General features: G+C 32.8%; 1 protein-coding gene across 1 annotated transcript in view; it reads left to right on the top strand.

Moving 5' to 3' along the window:
• The window catches only part of FAAH2 (fatty acid amide hydrolase 2), a 144504-nt gene extending 128430 nt beyond the window's left edge, over nucleotides 1-16074 (top strand). Inside the window, exon 11 of the mRNA XM_081278130.1 lies at nucleotides 15639-16074. Within this exon, the coding sequence (XP_081134256.1) occupies nucleotides 15639-15814 (176 nt within the window). The 3' untranslated portion in view covers nucleotides 15815-16074. The remainder of the gene's footprint in view (nucleotides 1-15638) is intronic.
• Nucleotides 16075-17153: the final 1079 nt, after the last annotated feature.

Below are 17153 nucleotides of genomic sequence, written 5' to 3'. Positions count from 1 at the left end.
GTACAAATCTTACTTCATTTAAAACTAATTTTTTCCTAAATAATAAAACTCAACAGACATAAGTTATTTTATTGAAATGAGAATAGATTACTGTTTTAAGCATTTATTTCTTCTCATTCTTTACTTAACAGGCATCTGTGAAAAGATCTTATCTATGCTTGTAAATAGGCCTCATATTAGAAACTTAGAAGAAAGCCAAGCTTTTCTTTTTAAAAAGAGTAAAAAATCTTAAATAACTTTAGCTGATTGTGTTAATTATATATAACCAATTTAATTACATGTAAACTTTTTGAAATTTTTTTATTCAAATTTTCTTTCAATTTACTTAGACATTTACAACCTTTTACCTTACCAATTCTTATACCCTTACATATAAATCACACCTGACAGAAGCTTAGCTCCTAGCAACTTCATTCTCAGTGAGAATATAGATAGCAAAGGAAATTTAAACCTTTTTTTCCTTAACCAAGTTATAAGCACACCAAATGTTTAAATATATTTTAGTTGAGTGCTTGATGTTTCTATATTTAGTAGATGATATTTTAGCATTTTAACTTTGTAAATCAATAAGTGTCTCCTTTAATAAAGACATATAATTAATTCTATTTACCTTAAATGTAACTTACTTATTCTTAACTGTAAAAGACAAGACATCAAAACAAATGTAGATAGCAGTATTATCTCTTTCCTGTTGAAGAAAATTATTAGAAGAAAGGGATAATTATCTTTTCAACCCAAATTAAACTGAATATTTTATAAGTTACTTGAATTAATTAAAAATATATGTTTGGATCCATTTTTTAATTTAAATTTCAAATTATGAGCACACTCATTTATTTACAAGTCATATTTAATAACACATAATATAGACACAAAGACAACACATTGTGTGCATACAAAATAGACAAACAAAAAATTTTATAACTTTTTTTTTTAAAGAGAGAGTGAGAGAGGAGAGAGAGAGAGAGAATTTTTTTTTTAATATTTATTTTTTAGTTCTCGGCGGACACAACATCTTTGTTGGTATGTGGTGCTGAGGATCAAACCCGGGCCGCACGCACACCAGGGGAGCGCGCTACCGCTTGAGCCACATCCCCAGCCCTTATAACTTTTTTATACATGGAGCTCCATAGGTTGGAAGCAATGGTACAAATTTTTATGAAAGTTTTTATTTTATTTAACCTGTTTAGAAATTAAGATAGAGCCAATCACTCTTTTTATGATTTAATTATAAGGCAGGTCTGTGTAGATGGAAATACCAGATCTGAAATCGGACAATTATGAGGACAATGAAATAAAATATTTCAAATTGCTAGCTTATTGTCCTGATGATTGCCAGATTCATTCCCAGCATTAATCTCTCCTGAAATTGGCCTTTAACAAAGACAGAGTGAAAAACCTGTATATTAGATACAATAAAACTGATTAGAAAAATACATTAATTTAGAAACTGAAAAATAAAACTTGTACACTTAGAATCTTTCCATTTTTTCTCTCCTGGTGCTTTTTAAAAAGAAAGGTGAGTTATTAAAAAAGAAGCGTGGTCAAATCAGAAACAGTTTTAGTTTTAAAAGCTAAATTTGTCCCTCACCTTCCCTGGTCATAAATCCTGTATGATTTCAGCCTCTGCACAAACACAGCTCTGGCTTGGTTTTTGTTTGTTTGTTTGTTGGTTGGTTGGTTTTGTTTTTTGTTTGTTTTTAACAATCAGGCAGCAGCAGGCAGTTTCTGTTTGATTCACTGTTAAAATATCTCTTTCTGGAGTTTTATCTCCAGGAAGGCTGAGAAGTTTTTTCTAAAAGACACCTCCAGAGTTTTAGCTCTTCCCTCCTCTTTCCCCTGTCCATTCTCAGAAAACAAATACTGCAGCTGAGAAGGGGAGGGGCTAGAAGTAAAGAAGGAGGCTGAAGATTCATAGTTAACATTTTGTAGTCTTTAAAATCAGAAATTGAGTTAGAACCCAAATATTTTACACTATGACAAGGTGGATGAAGACAATTTCTTAACCACAAGATAAATCCTCCCACAGGGATTTTGTCCAGACTCTCAGTGAAGAACAAACACTTACCAAACTTCTCTCCATTCCTGTGCTATGCTCTCTGCAGGCAAATAAGCCGTGGTGGAAGGCAGGCAGGCAGGCAGGCTGGTACCCTCTGACATCATTCTTTTTTTTTTTTTATTGGTTGTTCAGAACATTACAAAGCTCATGACATATCATCTTCCATACATTTGATTCAAGTGGGTTATGAACTCCCATTTTTTACCCCAAATACAAGTTGCAGAATCACATCGGTTACACATCCACATTTTTACATAATACCATATTAATGACTGTTGTATTCTGCTATCTTTCCTATCCCCTACTATCCCCCCCTCCCCTTCCCTCTCATCTTCCCTCTCTACCCCATCTGCTGTTGTTTAATTCTCTCCCTTGTTTTTTTTTTTTTTTTTTTTTTTTTGATATAAAGAGAGCAACTAAGATCAGAACAGGGAGGAAGAGCATGAGGAAAAGATTAACATTAAACAGAGACGAGTGGGGGGAGAGAAAGGGAGAGAGAAGGGAAACTATGGAAATGGAAGGAGACCCTCATTGTTACACAAAATTACATATAAGAGTTTGTGAGGGGAAAGGGGGAAAAAAAACAAGTGACATCATTCTTAAAGCTAGCAATTGGAGACTCTGTGGACCATATCACACTATCACACTATCTCAATCTGAATCCAAACAAAGTTGTATCCAAGTCCACATTCTTTCTGCATTTATAATCCTGCACTTGGGTATATTAGCTGAATTACAGCCAGCATCCAACTCTCTGCCAAGTCTTTACCAAATATGCAAATCAAGTGATCCATTCTTAAAGAAACAAAGAAAAATTTTAATAACAGATTCTAAAAGGGGCATCAACTGGGTCTTCTTCATTCTAAGCATATAATAACTGTTTAGAGTTTGAATTCCCTGTTCTTAACATCAAACTATCTTAAAGATACCTCTCTCTACTCTCTCTTTCTCTTTAGTTTGACTAATGTCTGTTTTTCTTGAGGGAGCACCCAAGCACCAACCTGACATTTTTCTTTCTGAATTCCAATTGAGTATCCCTGTTCCAGGCACCAATGGTCACCTCTGTCCTGCATGGGGAGAGAATAAGTAGCCCTCGGAAGTGTGAGCTGGCTGGAAATAAAAGGCTGGAAAATTATTAAAAACAAATAATACAAAAAACATTGAAAACCTTTTTTAAAGCAGGTTAAAGTTGAATATGCAAAAATCAATTATATTTTATATACCTACCAATGAAAACTATAAGCACAAAATTAAGGCAGTTCTATTCACAGTAGTGTCAGAAAGATAAAGTAGGAATAAGAAAAGAAATCCAAGAGTTTTACTTCAAACCTTTCCTGAAAGAAATTAAAATGCTATATAAATGGAAAAGAATCCTATGATGATAAACAAGGTGAATTGATATTAAGGTCACAATATTTCTCAAATTCTGGTAGAGTTTGTTCGATCCCTATCAAAATTCTACATGGCATTTTCTTTTTAAAATTTATACAATTCACTAAAAAATTAATAAGCAAATGTAATCAGATGACCTGAATTAGCCAAAACAGTTTGGCAACATAAAAGAAAAATTTATACAGCAAAAGCAATCAACAAACTCTGGTATTAGCATAAGGTTAGATATAAAAATAAATGGAATAGATTTAAAAGCACAAAAATAAATCCCTACATTTATGTACATTTTATTTGATACTCTTTTAATCAATAAATAATAGTGGTTTACATTTATAAAATATAGTATAATATTTGACACATAATTTTGTAGATAATTTCGGGTGGACACATATGCAAACTCAGAAAGTGGAATAATTAAATCAAACTAATTAATAAATTCATTATCTTGTCTATCTTTTTTATGCTGAGGCATTTGAAACCACTAATTTATTTTGAAATATATATTTTGTTGACTTTAGTCACTTACTGTACAATACACTCAAAACTTATTATTTCTGTATGACTGGATTATTTTGTGTTTGATCATCAACTCTTCATTCTGTCTCATCTTCCCCGGCATATGATAATTAGAATTGTACTCTGTACTTCTATGAGTATAACTGTATTAGAATGCAATTATTAAAAAAAAAGATAATGCAGGATTTCTTTTTCTGTGCTTGTCTTGTTTCACTTAGCATGTCTCCTAGGTTCATTCAAACTATTGCAGATGACAAAATTTCCTTCATTTTAAAGAATGAATAGTATTCATTTGTATGTGCATACTACATTTCCCCCATTTTTCTGATAAGGGATATTTAAAATAATTTCATTGCTTAGCTACTGTGAATAATGTTTCAATGAGCATGGAAATGCATAAGTAATTTTAACATTGATTACTTTTGTTATACACTCTGCCATGGGATTTTTTTTCCATGAATAATGAGAATCAGTCATAATTCTCTATTTATTTAGGCAGTTTAATTTCTCTTAGCAATGTTTTTTTTTAATTTTTTTTAATATTTATTTTTTAGTTTGGGGTGAACACAATATCTTTATTTGTTTTATTTTTTTTTCTTTTTTTATTGGTTGTTCAAAACATTACAAAGCTCTTGACATATCATATTTCATACATTAGATTCAAGTGGATTATGAACTCCCATTTTTACCCCAAATACAGATTGCAGAATCACATCGGTTACACATCCATATTTTTACATAATGCCATATTAGTAACTGTTGTATTCTGCTACCTTTCCTATCCTCTACTATCCCCCCTCCCCTCCCCTCTCATCTTCTCTCTCTACACCATCTACCCTCATTGTTATACAAAATTACATATAAGAGGTTGTGAGGGGAATGGGAAAATAAACAAGGAGAGAAGTGAACTGCCATGGGATTATTGCATCATATTGTATTTATTTTGTATTAGTTATTTTTATTTATATGCAACAATAGAATTCATTTTCACATAATTATAAAAGCATAGGATATAATTTTCTCTAATTCTTTCTGCAGCACTTTCCCTTTCCCTCAACTCCTCCCTCTCCATATTCCATTCCCTTCACTATTTTTAACTTTTTTTTAGATAACTTCATACAGTTTTTTCCAAAATGACAGCACTAAATTACATTCCAACCAACAGAATATAAGAGTACCCTTCTCTCTACATTCTCACACTTATTATTTTCATGGTTTGATAATATCTGTTCTAACTGGTGTGATGTAATAATGTGAGTTCCCTAATGATTAGTGATGCAAAATATTTTTTTCTTGAACCTCATGGTCATTTGTATGTATCCTTATGGAAAATGTCTACTTAGGTTCTTTGACCATTTTCAAACAGGCTTTCTTGTCATGGAGTTGTTTGACCTACATATTTTAGATATTGAAACATTTTCAGATATGTGGTTAAGAAATATTTCTCACACTCTGTAAACTGTCTCTTTACTTGGCTAATTATTTCCATTGTTGTGCTGAAGTGCCTTAGTTGGATGTAATCCCTTCATCTATTTTTTGTTTACAAACAAAAAAGATAATTTCACAGAGCAATGTTGTGGAGAATTTTTCTGTGATTTCTTCTAGTAGTTTTACATTACTATATGTGTGTGTGTGTGTGTGTGTGTGTGTGTGTGTGTGTGTATATATATATTTCATTTTGAATTTATTGTTTGACAACTGTATATCCAATTAGCCCAACAATATTTATTGAAAAGACTTTTTCCAATTTTGTATTATTGGCAATTTTTTTTTCAAAAATCAAATGATCATAAATTGACCATTAACTTGTGACTCTACATTCTGTTCCATTCTTCAATATTTACGTTTTTATACCAGTGGCTTGCTGTTTTTATTACAATCATTTAGAATATATTGGATTGTGGGATGTGATTCTTTCAGCACTTTTTTCTTTTTATTCAAGATTTATTTGGAACTTTGGGTTCTTTTATGGTATCATAGAAATTTAAGAATTTTTTTCTATTTATGTGAAAAAATAGAATTGGATTCATGATGGACATTTTATTTTCACTTTACTTAATATAGACTTTTTTACAATGTTAATTCCTACAATTCATTAATACAAAATATATTTCCATCAGTGTTTTCGTGAATTTTGTTCATAAATGTTCCATTATATGCATGTCTTTTATGTCCTTGATTGTTTAGTTCTATTGTAAGTGGTAGTATTTTCTTAATTTCCTTTTTTAATATTTATTGCTTTATGTGGTACTGAGGATCGAACTCAGTGCCCCATGAGTGGTACTGATTTTTGTATATTGATTTTTTTAACCTGCAACTGTCCTGAATTCACTTATCAATTTTAATATTTTTTGATTGAACCTTTAGTTTTCTATGTAAGATTTTGTTGTCAACAAACACACAATACCACATTTTAATTTTTTTTGGTTTCTCTGTTTAAACTTTCATTACGATTGAAAAAGAAATAATGAGAGTCTACTTTCTTTAATATTATTTCCTCATATGCTTTTGTTCTCAACCTTCCATTTCAGTAATTTTATTTATCAAGACTAATTATCTTTTTTCAAAATATTTTTAGTTGTCAACAGACCTTTATTTTATTTAGTTATATGTGGTACTGAGAATCGAACCCAGTGCCACACATATGGTAGGCAAGTGCTCTACCACTGAGCTACAACCTCAGCCCATGGCTAATTATATCAATGACAGGCCATAATTCTTGCCAGTCTTCTTTTTTATTTTATTAGTGACTTATACATGACATTGGAGTTCACTTTGATGTAATCATGAAACTATGGAATATAGGGAGGCATCCAGCACCTCATTAGGGGGTTCTTTCTGCTTAGGAGGATGTAACTAACCTAAGAAATTAAAGTATAGAATAATTAGTGAAGAACAAAAGACAAAGTTGGATTTAGTTCTAAACGAGGGAGTACCTGATAGGTCCAATCTAAAGAGGAGTTAGAGCTAGACAATTAGAAAATGGCTCCTGTGGTTTATTTAAGGGGGTACATCAAAGGCAAGGATAAAATTTCAGTGATGGAGTCTTATTTCATGGTGTCTTGCAGTGAGCAAGTTGATTGGCATCTTGGCAGATCACACCCACCTCTGAGAGGCTGTATGGCTGAGTGGTTGTAGCAGGTCAACCCATCTCTAATGCTGTGTGGGTGGGACTGGGCAGAGTTGGAATAGGGCTCACAATGTGTCTGGGCAATCTTAGCCAGAGGAAATGTCCACTGAAAATTCCCAGACACCATATTGTCCTATTCACTAGGCTGTGATGCTGATGTAGTCCACACACAGCCCATGGATGGCTCTCAAAATGGAATATACTTTGCTCCAATCAAGTGGGCAGTACTTCCCATTTCCCGTTCATCCTCTATCCCCCTCTTTTCTTCTATTTGTCTTTCTTCTATTTATTTATAGTTTTTTAAAATTAATGTTTTATAGATACACATGAAGGTGAAATTCACTGTGATATCTTCATGTATGGACATAGGATAGTTTGGACAATTTCATTACCATTTCTCCCTTTCCTCATTTCCCACCCCACTTCCTCTCTCCCCTTTCTCTATTACATTGATTCCCTATTTTCAAAAGGTTCCTGACCACTTTATTTTTTCCTTAGTATTTATTATTTATTTTTATTTTGTTATATATAACAATTATTTTGACATAATTACAAAAGCATGGAATATAATTTGTTCTAATTCAGCCCCTAGCACTTTTCCCTCTCCTTCCTCCCCCACTCTCCTATCTCTAATCTTTCTGAAATATACATAATTTTTTAAATTAGTGTCTCATGGATACACTTGGTGTAGAGATTCACTGTGGTATTTCACTTAGCATGATGTTCTTCAGTTCTCTTCACTTACCAGCAAATGTATATTTCATTTTTCTTTAAGTCTGAGTAAAACTCATACATATAAATAAATAAATAAATATATATATATATATATATATATATATATATATATATGAAAATGTGATTGTCCATATATCACATATATGTGATATATTGTGTATATATATATATATATATATATATATATATATGATATATAGATGCATTTCATATATATCACACATAAATATTTAAGTCATATCACATTTTCTATATCAATTCATCTGTTGATGGGCATCTGGACAAGTTCCATAACTTGGTTCTTGTGAATTGTGGTGCTATGAATATTGATGTTACTGTAACAATATACTAGTCTGATTTTAGTTCTTGTGGACAAATGCTGAGGAGTGGGATAGCTGGGTCATATGGTAGTTCCACTCCTTATTTTTGATATACAAAACTATACAAAATTGCATCCTCAAGAACATACATAAAGAGGAGATTCAACGTGGTTTATTCCTATATGTACATAGGAAATGTAGGTAAGATTCATTCCACTATTCTTCCCTTTTCCTTTCCCTCCTTCCTCCCCTACAATTACCTTTATGTGCTGCACTGATGTCTTTTCTATTTTCTTGGACTCACCCACTTTTTCTTTTTATTTTGTTCCCCTTTTTTTGATCTAACTTTCACATGTCAGAGAAAACATTCAAATATTGACTTTCTGGGATTGCCCTATTTCACTTGGCATGATATTCTCCAGTTCCATCCATTTACCAGAACACACAATATTTTCATTCCTATTTATGATTGAATAATACTCCATTGTGTGTGTGTGTGTGTGATTTTTTTATCCATTCATCTGTTGATGGGCACCTAGATAAGTTTCATAGCTTAGCTACTGTGAATTGTGCTGCTATAAACATTGATGTGTCTGCATCCACATAGTATGCCAATTTTGGAAATTTTAGATATACATGGAGGAGTGGGATATTTGAGTTATATGTTGGTTCCATTGCTAGTTTTATTAACCATTTCTATAATTCTTTATAGAGTGGTTGCACTAATTTGCAGTCCCATCAACAATGTAAGAATGTACATTTTTCCACAGCTTGCCATTATTTATTATTGTTTTTTTCCTACTTCACCTCCAATGTAACACATTATATTGCTTATTTATTTTTATTATCAATTAGTTTATTTATTGTAATTAGGTATGTATTATAGCAGAATGCATTTTGATTCATTGTACACAATAGCAGCACAACTTTTTATTTCTCTGGTTGTACATGATGTAGCATTTCATCATATGTGCAGTCATACATGTACCAAGGGTAATGATGTCCATCTCATTCCACCATCTTTCCTTCCCCCATGCCACCTCTTCACCCCTCCTTCCCCTTTTCCCCATCAAGGTTGCCCCATTTTTTTCCATGCCCCTCCATTATGGATCAGCATCCACTCATCAGAGACAATATTTGGCCTTTGTTTTTTTAGCGTTGGCTTATTTTGCTTAACACAATATTCTCCAACTGCATCCATTTGCCTGAAAATACCATAATTTTATTCTCTTTTAATGGTGAGTAACATTCCATTGGGTATATATACCACGATTTCTTTATTCATTCATCTATTAAAGGGCATCTAAGTTAGTTCCACAGGTTAGCTATTGTGAATTGAGCTGCTATAAACACTGATATGGCTGCATTATAATACTATGCTGATTTTAAGTCCTTTAGGTATGAACTGAGGAGTGGGATAGCTGGATCAAATGGTTGTTCCATTCCAAGTTTTTAAGGAATCTCCACATTGCTTTCCAGATTAGTTACACCAATTTGCAGACCCACCAGCAATGTATGATTTTTAGTTTTCCTGCACATCTTCGCTAACATTTATTGTTGTCTGCATTCTTTTTAAAAATATATTTATTTGTTTATTTTTATATGGTGCTGGGGATTGAACCCAAGGTCTCACACATGAGAGGCAAGTGCTCTACCACTGAGCTACAACCCCAGCCCTGTTGTCTGCATTCTTGATAATTGCCATTCTGACTGGCATGAAATGAAATCTTAGAGTAGTTTTGATTTGTATTTTTCTAATTACTAGAGATGTTGAACATTTTTTCATATATCTGCTGATCAAATGTATATCTTCTTCTGGAAGTATCTGTACATCTTATTGGCCTATTTATTGATTGGGTTGTTTGTTTTTTGTTTGGTGTTAAGTTTTTTGAGTTATTTATATATCCTGGAGATTAGTTCTCTGTCTGACATGTGTGTGGCAAAAATGTGTTCCCAAAATGTAGGATATCTCTTTACCATTCTCATCCACAATTCTCACTAGAGTGAGATGAAATCTCAACATAGTTTTTCTTTTCTGCTTTTTTTATAGTCACAATACCTTTACTTTATTTATTTATTATTATGTGGTGCTAGAATCAAACTTAGTGGCTCATACATGCTAGGCAAGTGTTCTACCACTGAGCTACAACCCCAGCCCCTCAATGTAGTTTTGATCTGAATTTCCCTGATTGCTAGAGATGTTGAAATGTGTATATATATATATATATATATATATATATATATATATATATATATATATATATATATATTTCATTTGTATGTCTTCTTTTGAGAAGTGTCTGTTTAGTTTTATTGCTATTTATTAATTGGCCTATTTATTATCTGGTGTTAAGTTTTTTGAGTTCTTTATATATTCTGGTATTAATGCCCTGTCTGGCAAAGATCTCACATTATGTATGTAGGCTCTCACTTTACACTCTTAATTGTTTCCTTTGATGTGAAGAACCTTTTTAATTTGATGCCATCACACTTAGTAATATTGGGTGTTATTTCTTGCTCTTCAAGAGTCTTATTAAGGGGGCTGAGGTTGTGGCTCAGTGGTGGAGCATTGATCTAGCATGTGCAAGGTACTAGGTTCTATCCTCAGCACCACATTAAAAAAAACAAATAAAAAAGAGTCTTATTAAGGATGTTGGTGCATATGCTAATACCTTGGGGTGTTGATCTTACATTTTATTATACCTGTAGAAAAATTCTGTTGTAATTCCTAAGTTTTTGATCCACTTTTAGTTGACTTTTGTGCAGGGTGAGAGATATGGGTTGAGTTTCTTTCTTCTACATATTGATAGCCAGTTTTACTGGCACCATTTGTTACAAAATCTTTTACCCAATGTATATTTCTAGTACTGTTGTCAAGTATCAAAAACTGTCTAGGGCTATTTCTCCCTGTGTGCTCTATTCTATTTCATTGACTTCATGTTTGTTTTGGTGCCAGTGCCATGCTGTTTTTATTACTATGGCTCTGTAGTACAAATTTAGGTATGGTATTATAATGCCTCCAGAATTGCTCTTCTTGCATTGGCTATTCTGGGTCACTTAGTCTTCCAAATAAATTTTAGAACTCATTTTTCCATTTCTATAATGAATGCCGTTGATATAAATATTTTTAATTTTTAATGTTTATTTTTAATTGTAGATGGACACATTATCTTTATTTCATTTTTATGTGGTGCTGAGGATCCAACCCAGGGCCTCACACATGCTAGGCAAGCACATTACCACTGAGCCACAACCCCAGCCCTGCTATTGGTATTTTGATGAGGATTTCATTTAATCTATATAGCCCTATTAGTAGTATGGCCATTTTTGACAATATTAATTCTGCCTATCAAAGAACATGGGGGTGTCTTTTCATCTTTTAAGAACTTATGCAATTTTCTTCTAGAGTGTTCTGGAGTTTTCACTGTAGAAATATTTCACCTCCTTGGTTAGATTTATTCCCAAGGTGTTTTTTATTTGGTTGGTAGGTTGTTGGTTTTTTTTTAATTTGAGATTATTGTGAATGGGATAGTTTTCTTGATTTTTTCTCAACAGATTCATTGTTGGAATATAGAAAACTGATTTATGAATGCTGATCTTGTACCCTGTTACTTTGATCAAATTTTTACCACCTCTAGAAGTCTTCTGGTTGAGTTTTTGGGTCTTCTAAATATGCTATCATGTCACCAGGAAAGATAATTCTACCTCTTCTGCCTATTTTAATTAATTTTATTTTCTTGCCTCATTGTTTTGGCTAACGTTTCAAGAACGAAATTGAATTAGAGGGGTGAAAATGAATATCTTTTTTTGTTCCCAATTTTAGAAGAAATGCTTTCAATTTTTCTTCATTCACTGTGTTGTTGACCTGGGGTTTGTCATATATACCCTCTGCATTGTTGAAATAAGTTTCTTCTATCTCTAGTTTCCCCAGTCTTTTAAACATAAATGGATGCTGAAATTTGTAGAATACTTTTTTTGCATATATTGAGAAAATCATGAAATTCTGATCCTTAACTCTATTTATTTGTCCATCAGGAATTTCTGTCTTTGACGTGTCTTTGGTTTTGGTATCAGGGAGATACTGGCTTCATAGAGTGAATTTGGCAGTCCCCCCCCCCCTTTATATTTTTCTGATATTTTCTGTCTTTGATGTGTCTTTGGTTTTGGTATCAGGGAGATACTGGCTTCATAGAGTGAATTTGGCAGTTTTCCCTCCCTTTATATTTAATGGAATAATTTGAGGGGGATTGGCATTTGTTCTTTCTAAAGATTTGATAGAACTCCTACTGATCTTTGGCATTTCTTTATTGAAAGGCTTTCAATTGCTGCCTCAATTTCATTTCTTGATATTGGCCTATTTCAGTTTTCTTTATCCTTATGGCTCAACTTTTTAGGTCATTTGCATCCAGAAATTTGTCAATATCTTCTACTTTATTGAAATACAAATTTTCACAATAGTTTCTAAACATCCTCTGGACTTAATGTGTGTCTGTGGTGATATTTCCTTTTTCTTCACATTTTTTTTTTATTTTGGTTAGTTTAGCTAAGGATGCATCAATGTTGTTTATCTTTTCAAAGAACCAACACTTTGTTTTATTGATCTTTTGTATAATTTTCCATTGCAATTTTATTTATTTAGGCTCTGATATTAATTATTTTCTTATTCTACTGATTGTGGAATATTTGAATTTTTTCTGGTATCTTGAGGTGTAACATTAGATTATTAATTTGTGATCTTTCCACTTTTTTATTGTAGGAACTCAGTGAAATAAACTTTCCTCTTAGAACTGCCTTTATAAAGTTCCAGATATTTTAACATGTTAAGTCACATTTCTAAGTTTTTAATGTCCCCTGATTTTTTCTGTGATCCATTCTTTATTTAAAATTGCATTATTTAATATCCAGGTTTAAAATTGTTTCTGATTTTATCTTGTCATTATATCTAATTTCATTCCACTGTGATCAAATAGATTTCAAAGATTTATATCTATCCTTTTTGTATTTTTTAAGACTTGTTTTGTGCCATAAAATATGATCTACTTTAGAGAAAAATTGATGTGCTCCTGAGAAGAAAGTGAATTTATTTGTTGATGTATGAAATATTCTATAGATGTCTTTTAGGTCCATTTGTGTAATACTGTTGTTTAGCTCTGAAGATCTTGATTTATGTTTCCATTACCTAATGGTGAGACAGGTGTGTTGAGATCACAGTGTTATTGTATTTTTGTCTATTTGTTTCCTCATATTGAGAAGGTTTTTCTTGTTGTTGCTGTTGTTATATATGTATGTACATCAATGCTTGGGGTATAAATATTTGCAATATAACTTATTGGACGATTCCCTTAACCAGTATGAAGTGACCTTCTTTCTGTCTTCTGATTAATTTTGACTTGAGGTTCACTTTGTCTTATATGAGAGTAGCTACCCCTTCTTGATTTTGGTTTCCAAGTGCATTTCATATCTTTTTTTCATCCTTTTATTTTTCAGTCTATGTATATCTTTGCATGTAAGTTAGTCTATTATAAACAATATATGATTGAGTCTAGTTTTTTTAATACACTATGACAGTTAATGTCTGATGATTGAAGAGGTTAGACCATTTGCATTCAGTGTTATTATAGAGAAATTTTTATTTTTCTTTTCTTTTTTTTTTTACAAGCCAATTTTAAATGCCTTTTAATGATGATTCATGGTGCTCTAATACAGATTCCTCATCAATATGGCCATCCTGCAAGCATGCATTATAGCTGCAAATCGTTTTTTGGGTGGTGCTTCTGTCAGATTCCAAATGTAGTACAAACATAACTCAGAGATCTGAGTTAAGAATGTCCCTTGGATATTTTTCTTTTCTTTTAATTTATTTTAAATATTTATATCAAGCTTTATTCTTCTTTATTTGACTGTTCCTGTGTGATTTATTCTTATGCTGGTTTTCATGTTTAGTCTTTATATCGTTTGCATTAAATATTCCATTTTTTGTAGTGAAATCTTGGTGGTTATGAATTCTTTTAGTTTTTATTTATTATGGAATGTTTTTATTCCATCTTCAATTCTGATGGGTAATTTTGTTGAATAAAGTAATCCTGATTGACACCTATTTTCTTTTAGGGTTTGGTATACATTGTTCCAAGCCCTCCTGACTTTGAGGGTCTAGGTTGAGAATCAGTTGAAATCCTAATTGGTTTACCTCTAAATATAACCTGCCATTTTCTCCTGTTGCTTTTGAAATTATATCCTTATTCTGTATTTTAGACATTTTCATCTTTCTTTGAAGGATTCCAGAATTGAATGAAGTTGAATAGTTTTCTCCAACTCTTCCCACCCCTCATAGAGGGGTGATGTGGTCAAAGTGAAACAATTCTTCCTGCGTCTAATGTGGCTTTTCTTAGTTATGTGGTCCAAACAGGTTTCTCAGCCTCATTTAATTTCAGATATATTAACAAATATTCTTATCCATGAACACTTGCTGCATGCATTTTCTTGAGAAGCACTGAAGCTGGAGAATTCTATTCTTCCATCTTGTGAAATTACCATTTCTACTGTTCTTGCAATTTTTGATACAGGTTCCAAGACAACTCAATGAAAAAAATAATAATCTTAAACCTAAATGATACTGGGAAAACTAGATATTCAGAGCTAAGAATAAAGTTGGACCCCTATCTCAAAGCATATGCAAAACCTTATTTAAACTGAATAAGATGTCCAAATGTAAAGGGTAAAACTTTAAAATATTTAGAAAAACACATGAGTTAATCTTTTAGCATTGAGTTAGTGAGAGCTAGGAATATCCAAAATAGGAAATCAATAGAGATAAAAAACAGATTAGTGCTTGCTAAGAGTTCGGGTAGTACAGAAATGGTAATTAGTAAGAAGTTATTTGGGGGATGAATATCTTAGGATATGGTAATGATTGCATCATACTCTAAGTTTTTTTGACAATTATTGAGTTCTATATTTGAAAGTGAAATCTTAGTTTATGTAAATTATTCTGCAGTATAGATTCATAATACAAATGACTAATGCAAATTGATATTACAAAACGTTCACAAATGAATGGAAAATCTGAGAATACATTACATATCTGGGAAAACATTAGCTTACCCTAGCATTTACTCTGATGTTTTTTGAAAATACCAGAGGGTACAATTTAGAAATAGTATACCGAGAAGACCCTTGTGCTCTCATTCACATTTTATTTATGAGTTCAGTTATGAAACAACATTTTATTAACAAAGTAACTTTGAGCATGTTTTCCTACTTCTCTCTTCAGTCATCTTATCAGTAAATAAGGTTAATATTGCTCCTATCATGAGTTTGCTGTGATACTTCATTAATTTACTACACATAAACTCCCTATACGTGTCATCAGCAGATGGCAACCCAAATTATGCTATAGCTATTATTCTCATTATTGACCAAATGAAGGGTGAAATAAGTTTTCTAAAACAAGTTGACTACTCAACTTTTCCCTGTTTGTTTTCTTTAGGTGTCTTCAATGCCCTTGGTTTGCCTGTGACTCAGTGTCCACTGGGTTTGAATGCCAAAGGACTTCCTGTAGGCATCCAGGTTGTGGCTGGACCCTTTAATGATCATCTTACCCTGGCTGTGGCTCAGTACTTGGAGAAAAGTTTTGGTGGCTGGGTATGTCCTGGAAAAGTTTAGCAGGATACTTTCCAAGGTCAGAGTGTGTGTGCACATGCACATGCACATGCATATATGTGCATGCATGCATATTTCTATTGGTTGCATGAAATCAAGCACCAGCAAGCATTTAGATTGAAAATATTTGGAGAATAGTTTTTCTTTCTACTTTTATTTCCTGCACTAACTTTTGTTTGCATTATAATGGTAATACTTGATTTCCACTTTACAGGATAAGGTGTACATGTAAATGAATAAGTGTAATAAAGTTTAAAAGATGATTTGATGGTGTCTGATTTATGTGCAGTGTGGAAATTAAAGGAAGGAATTTATTCTTTTTTTTGTTGATGAGGCTGCCTTCAAATTTTTTTTATTGGTTGTTCAAAACATTACAAAGCTCATGACATATCATCTTTCATACATTTGATTCAAGTGAGTTATGAACTCCCATTTTTACCCCAAATACAAATTGCAGAATCACGTCAGTTACACATTCACATTTTTACATAATGCCATATTAGTGACTGTTGTATTCTGCTGCCTTTCCTATCCCCTACTATCCCCCCTCCCCTCCGCTCCCATCTTCCCTCTCTACCTCATCTGTTGTTGTTCAATTCACTCCCTTGTTTTTTCCCCCGCTTTCCCCTCACAACCTCTTATATGTGATTTCGTATAACATTGAGGGTTTCCTTCCGTTTCCATGCAATTTCCCTTCTCTCTCCCTTTCCCTCCCACCACTCGTCTCTGTTTAATGTTAATCTTTTCCTCATGCTCTTCCTCCCTGCTCAGTTCTTAGTTGCTCTCCTTAAATCAAAGAAGACACTTGACATTTGTTTTTTAAGGATTGGCTAGCTTCACTTAGCATAATCTGCTCTAATGCCATCCATTTTCCTGCAAATTCTATGATTTTGTCATTTTTTAGTGCTGAGTAATACTCCATTGTGTATAAATGCCACATTTTTTTATCCATTCATCTATTGAAGGGCATCTAGGTTGGTTCCACACTCTAGCTATTGTGAATTGTGCTGCTATGATCATTGATGTGGCAGTATCCTTGTAGTACGCTCTTTTAAGGTCCTCAGGGAATAGTCCGAGAAGGGCAATAGCTGGGTCAAATGGTGGTTCCATTCCCAGCTTTCTCAGGAATCTCCATACTGCTTTCCATATTGGCCACACCAATTTGCAGTCCCACCAGCAATGTACAAGTGTACCCTTTTCCCCACATCCTTGCCAGTACTTGTTGTTATTTGACTTCAGGATGGCTGCCAATCTTACTGGAGTGAGATGGTATCTTAGGGTGGTTTTGATTTGCATTTCTCTGACTGCTAGAGATGGTGAGCATTTTTTCATGTACTTATTG

This window comes from Spermophilus citellus, assembly GCF_964194105.1.
Source record: "Spermophilus citellus genome assembly, chromosome: X".
Classification (NCBI taxonomy): domain Eukaryota; kingdom Metazoa; phylum Chordata; class Mammalia; order Rodentia; family Sciuridae; genus Spermophilus; species Spermophilus citellus.
The sequence above is the reverse complement of the archived record's forward strand: the minus strand, read 5'-3'. Positions and strand labels throughout refer to the sequence as shown.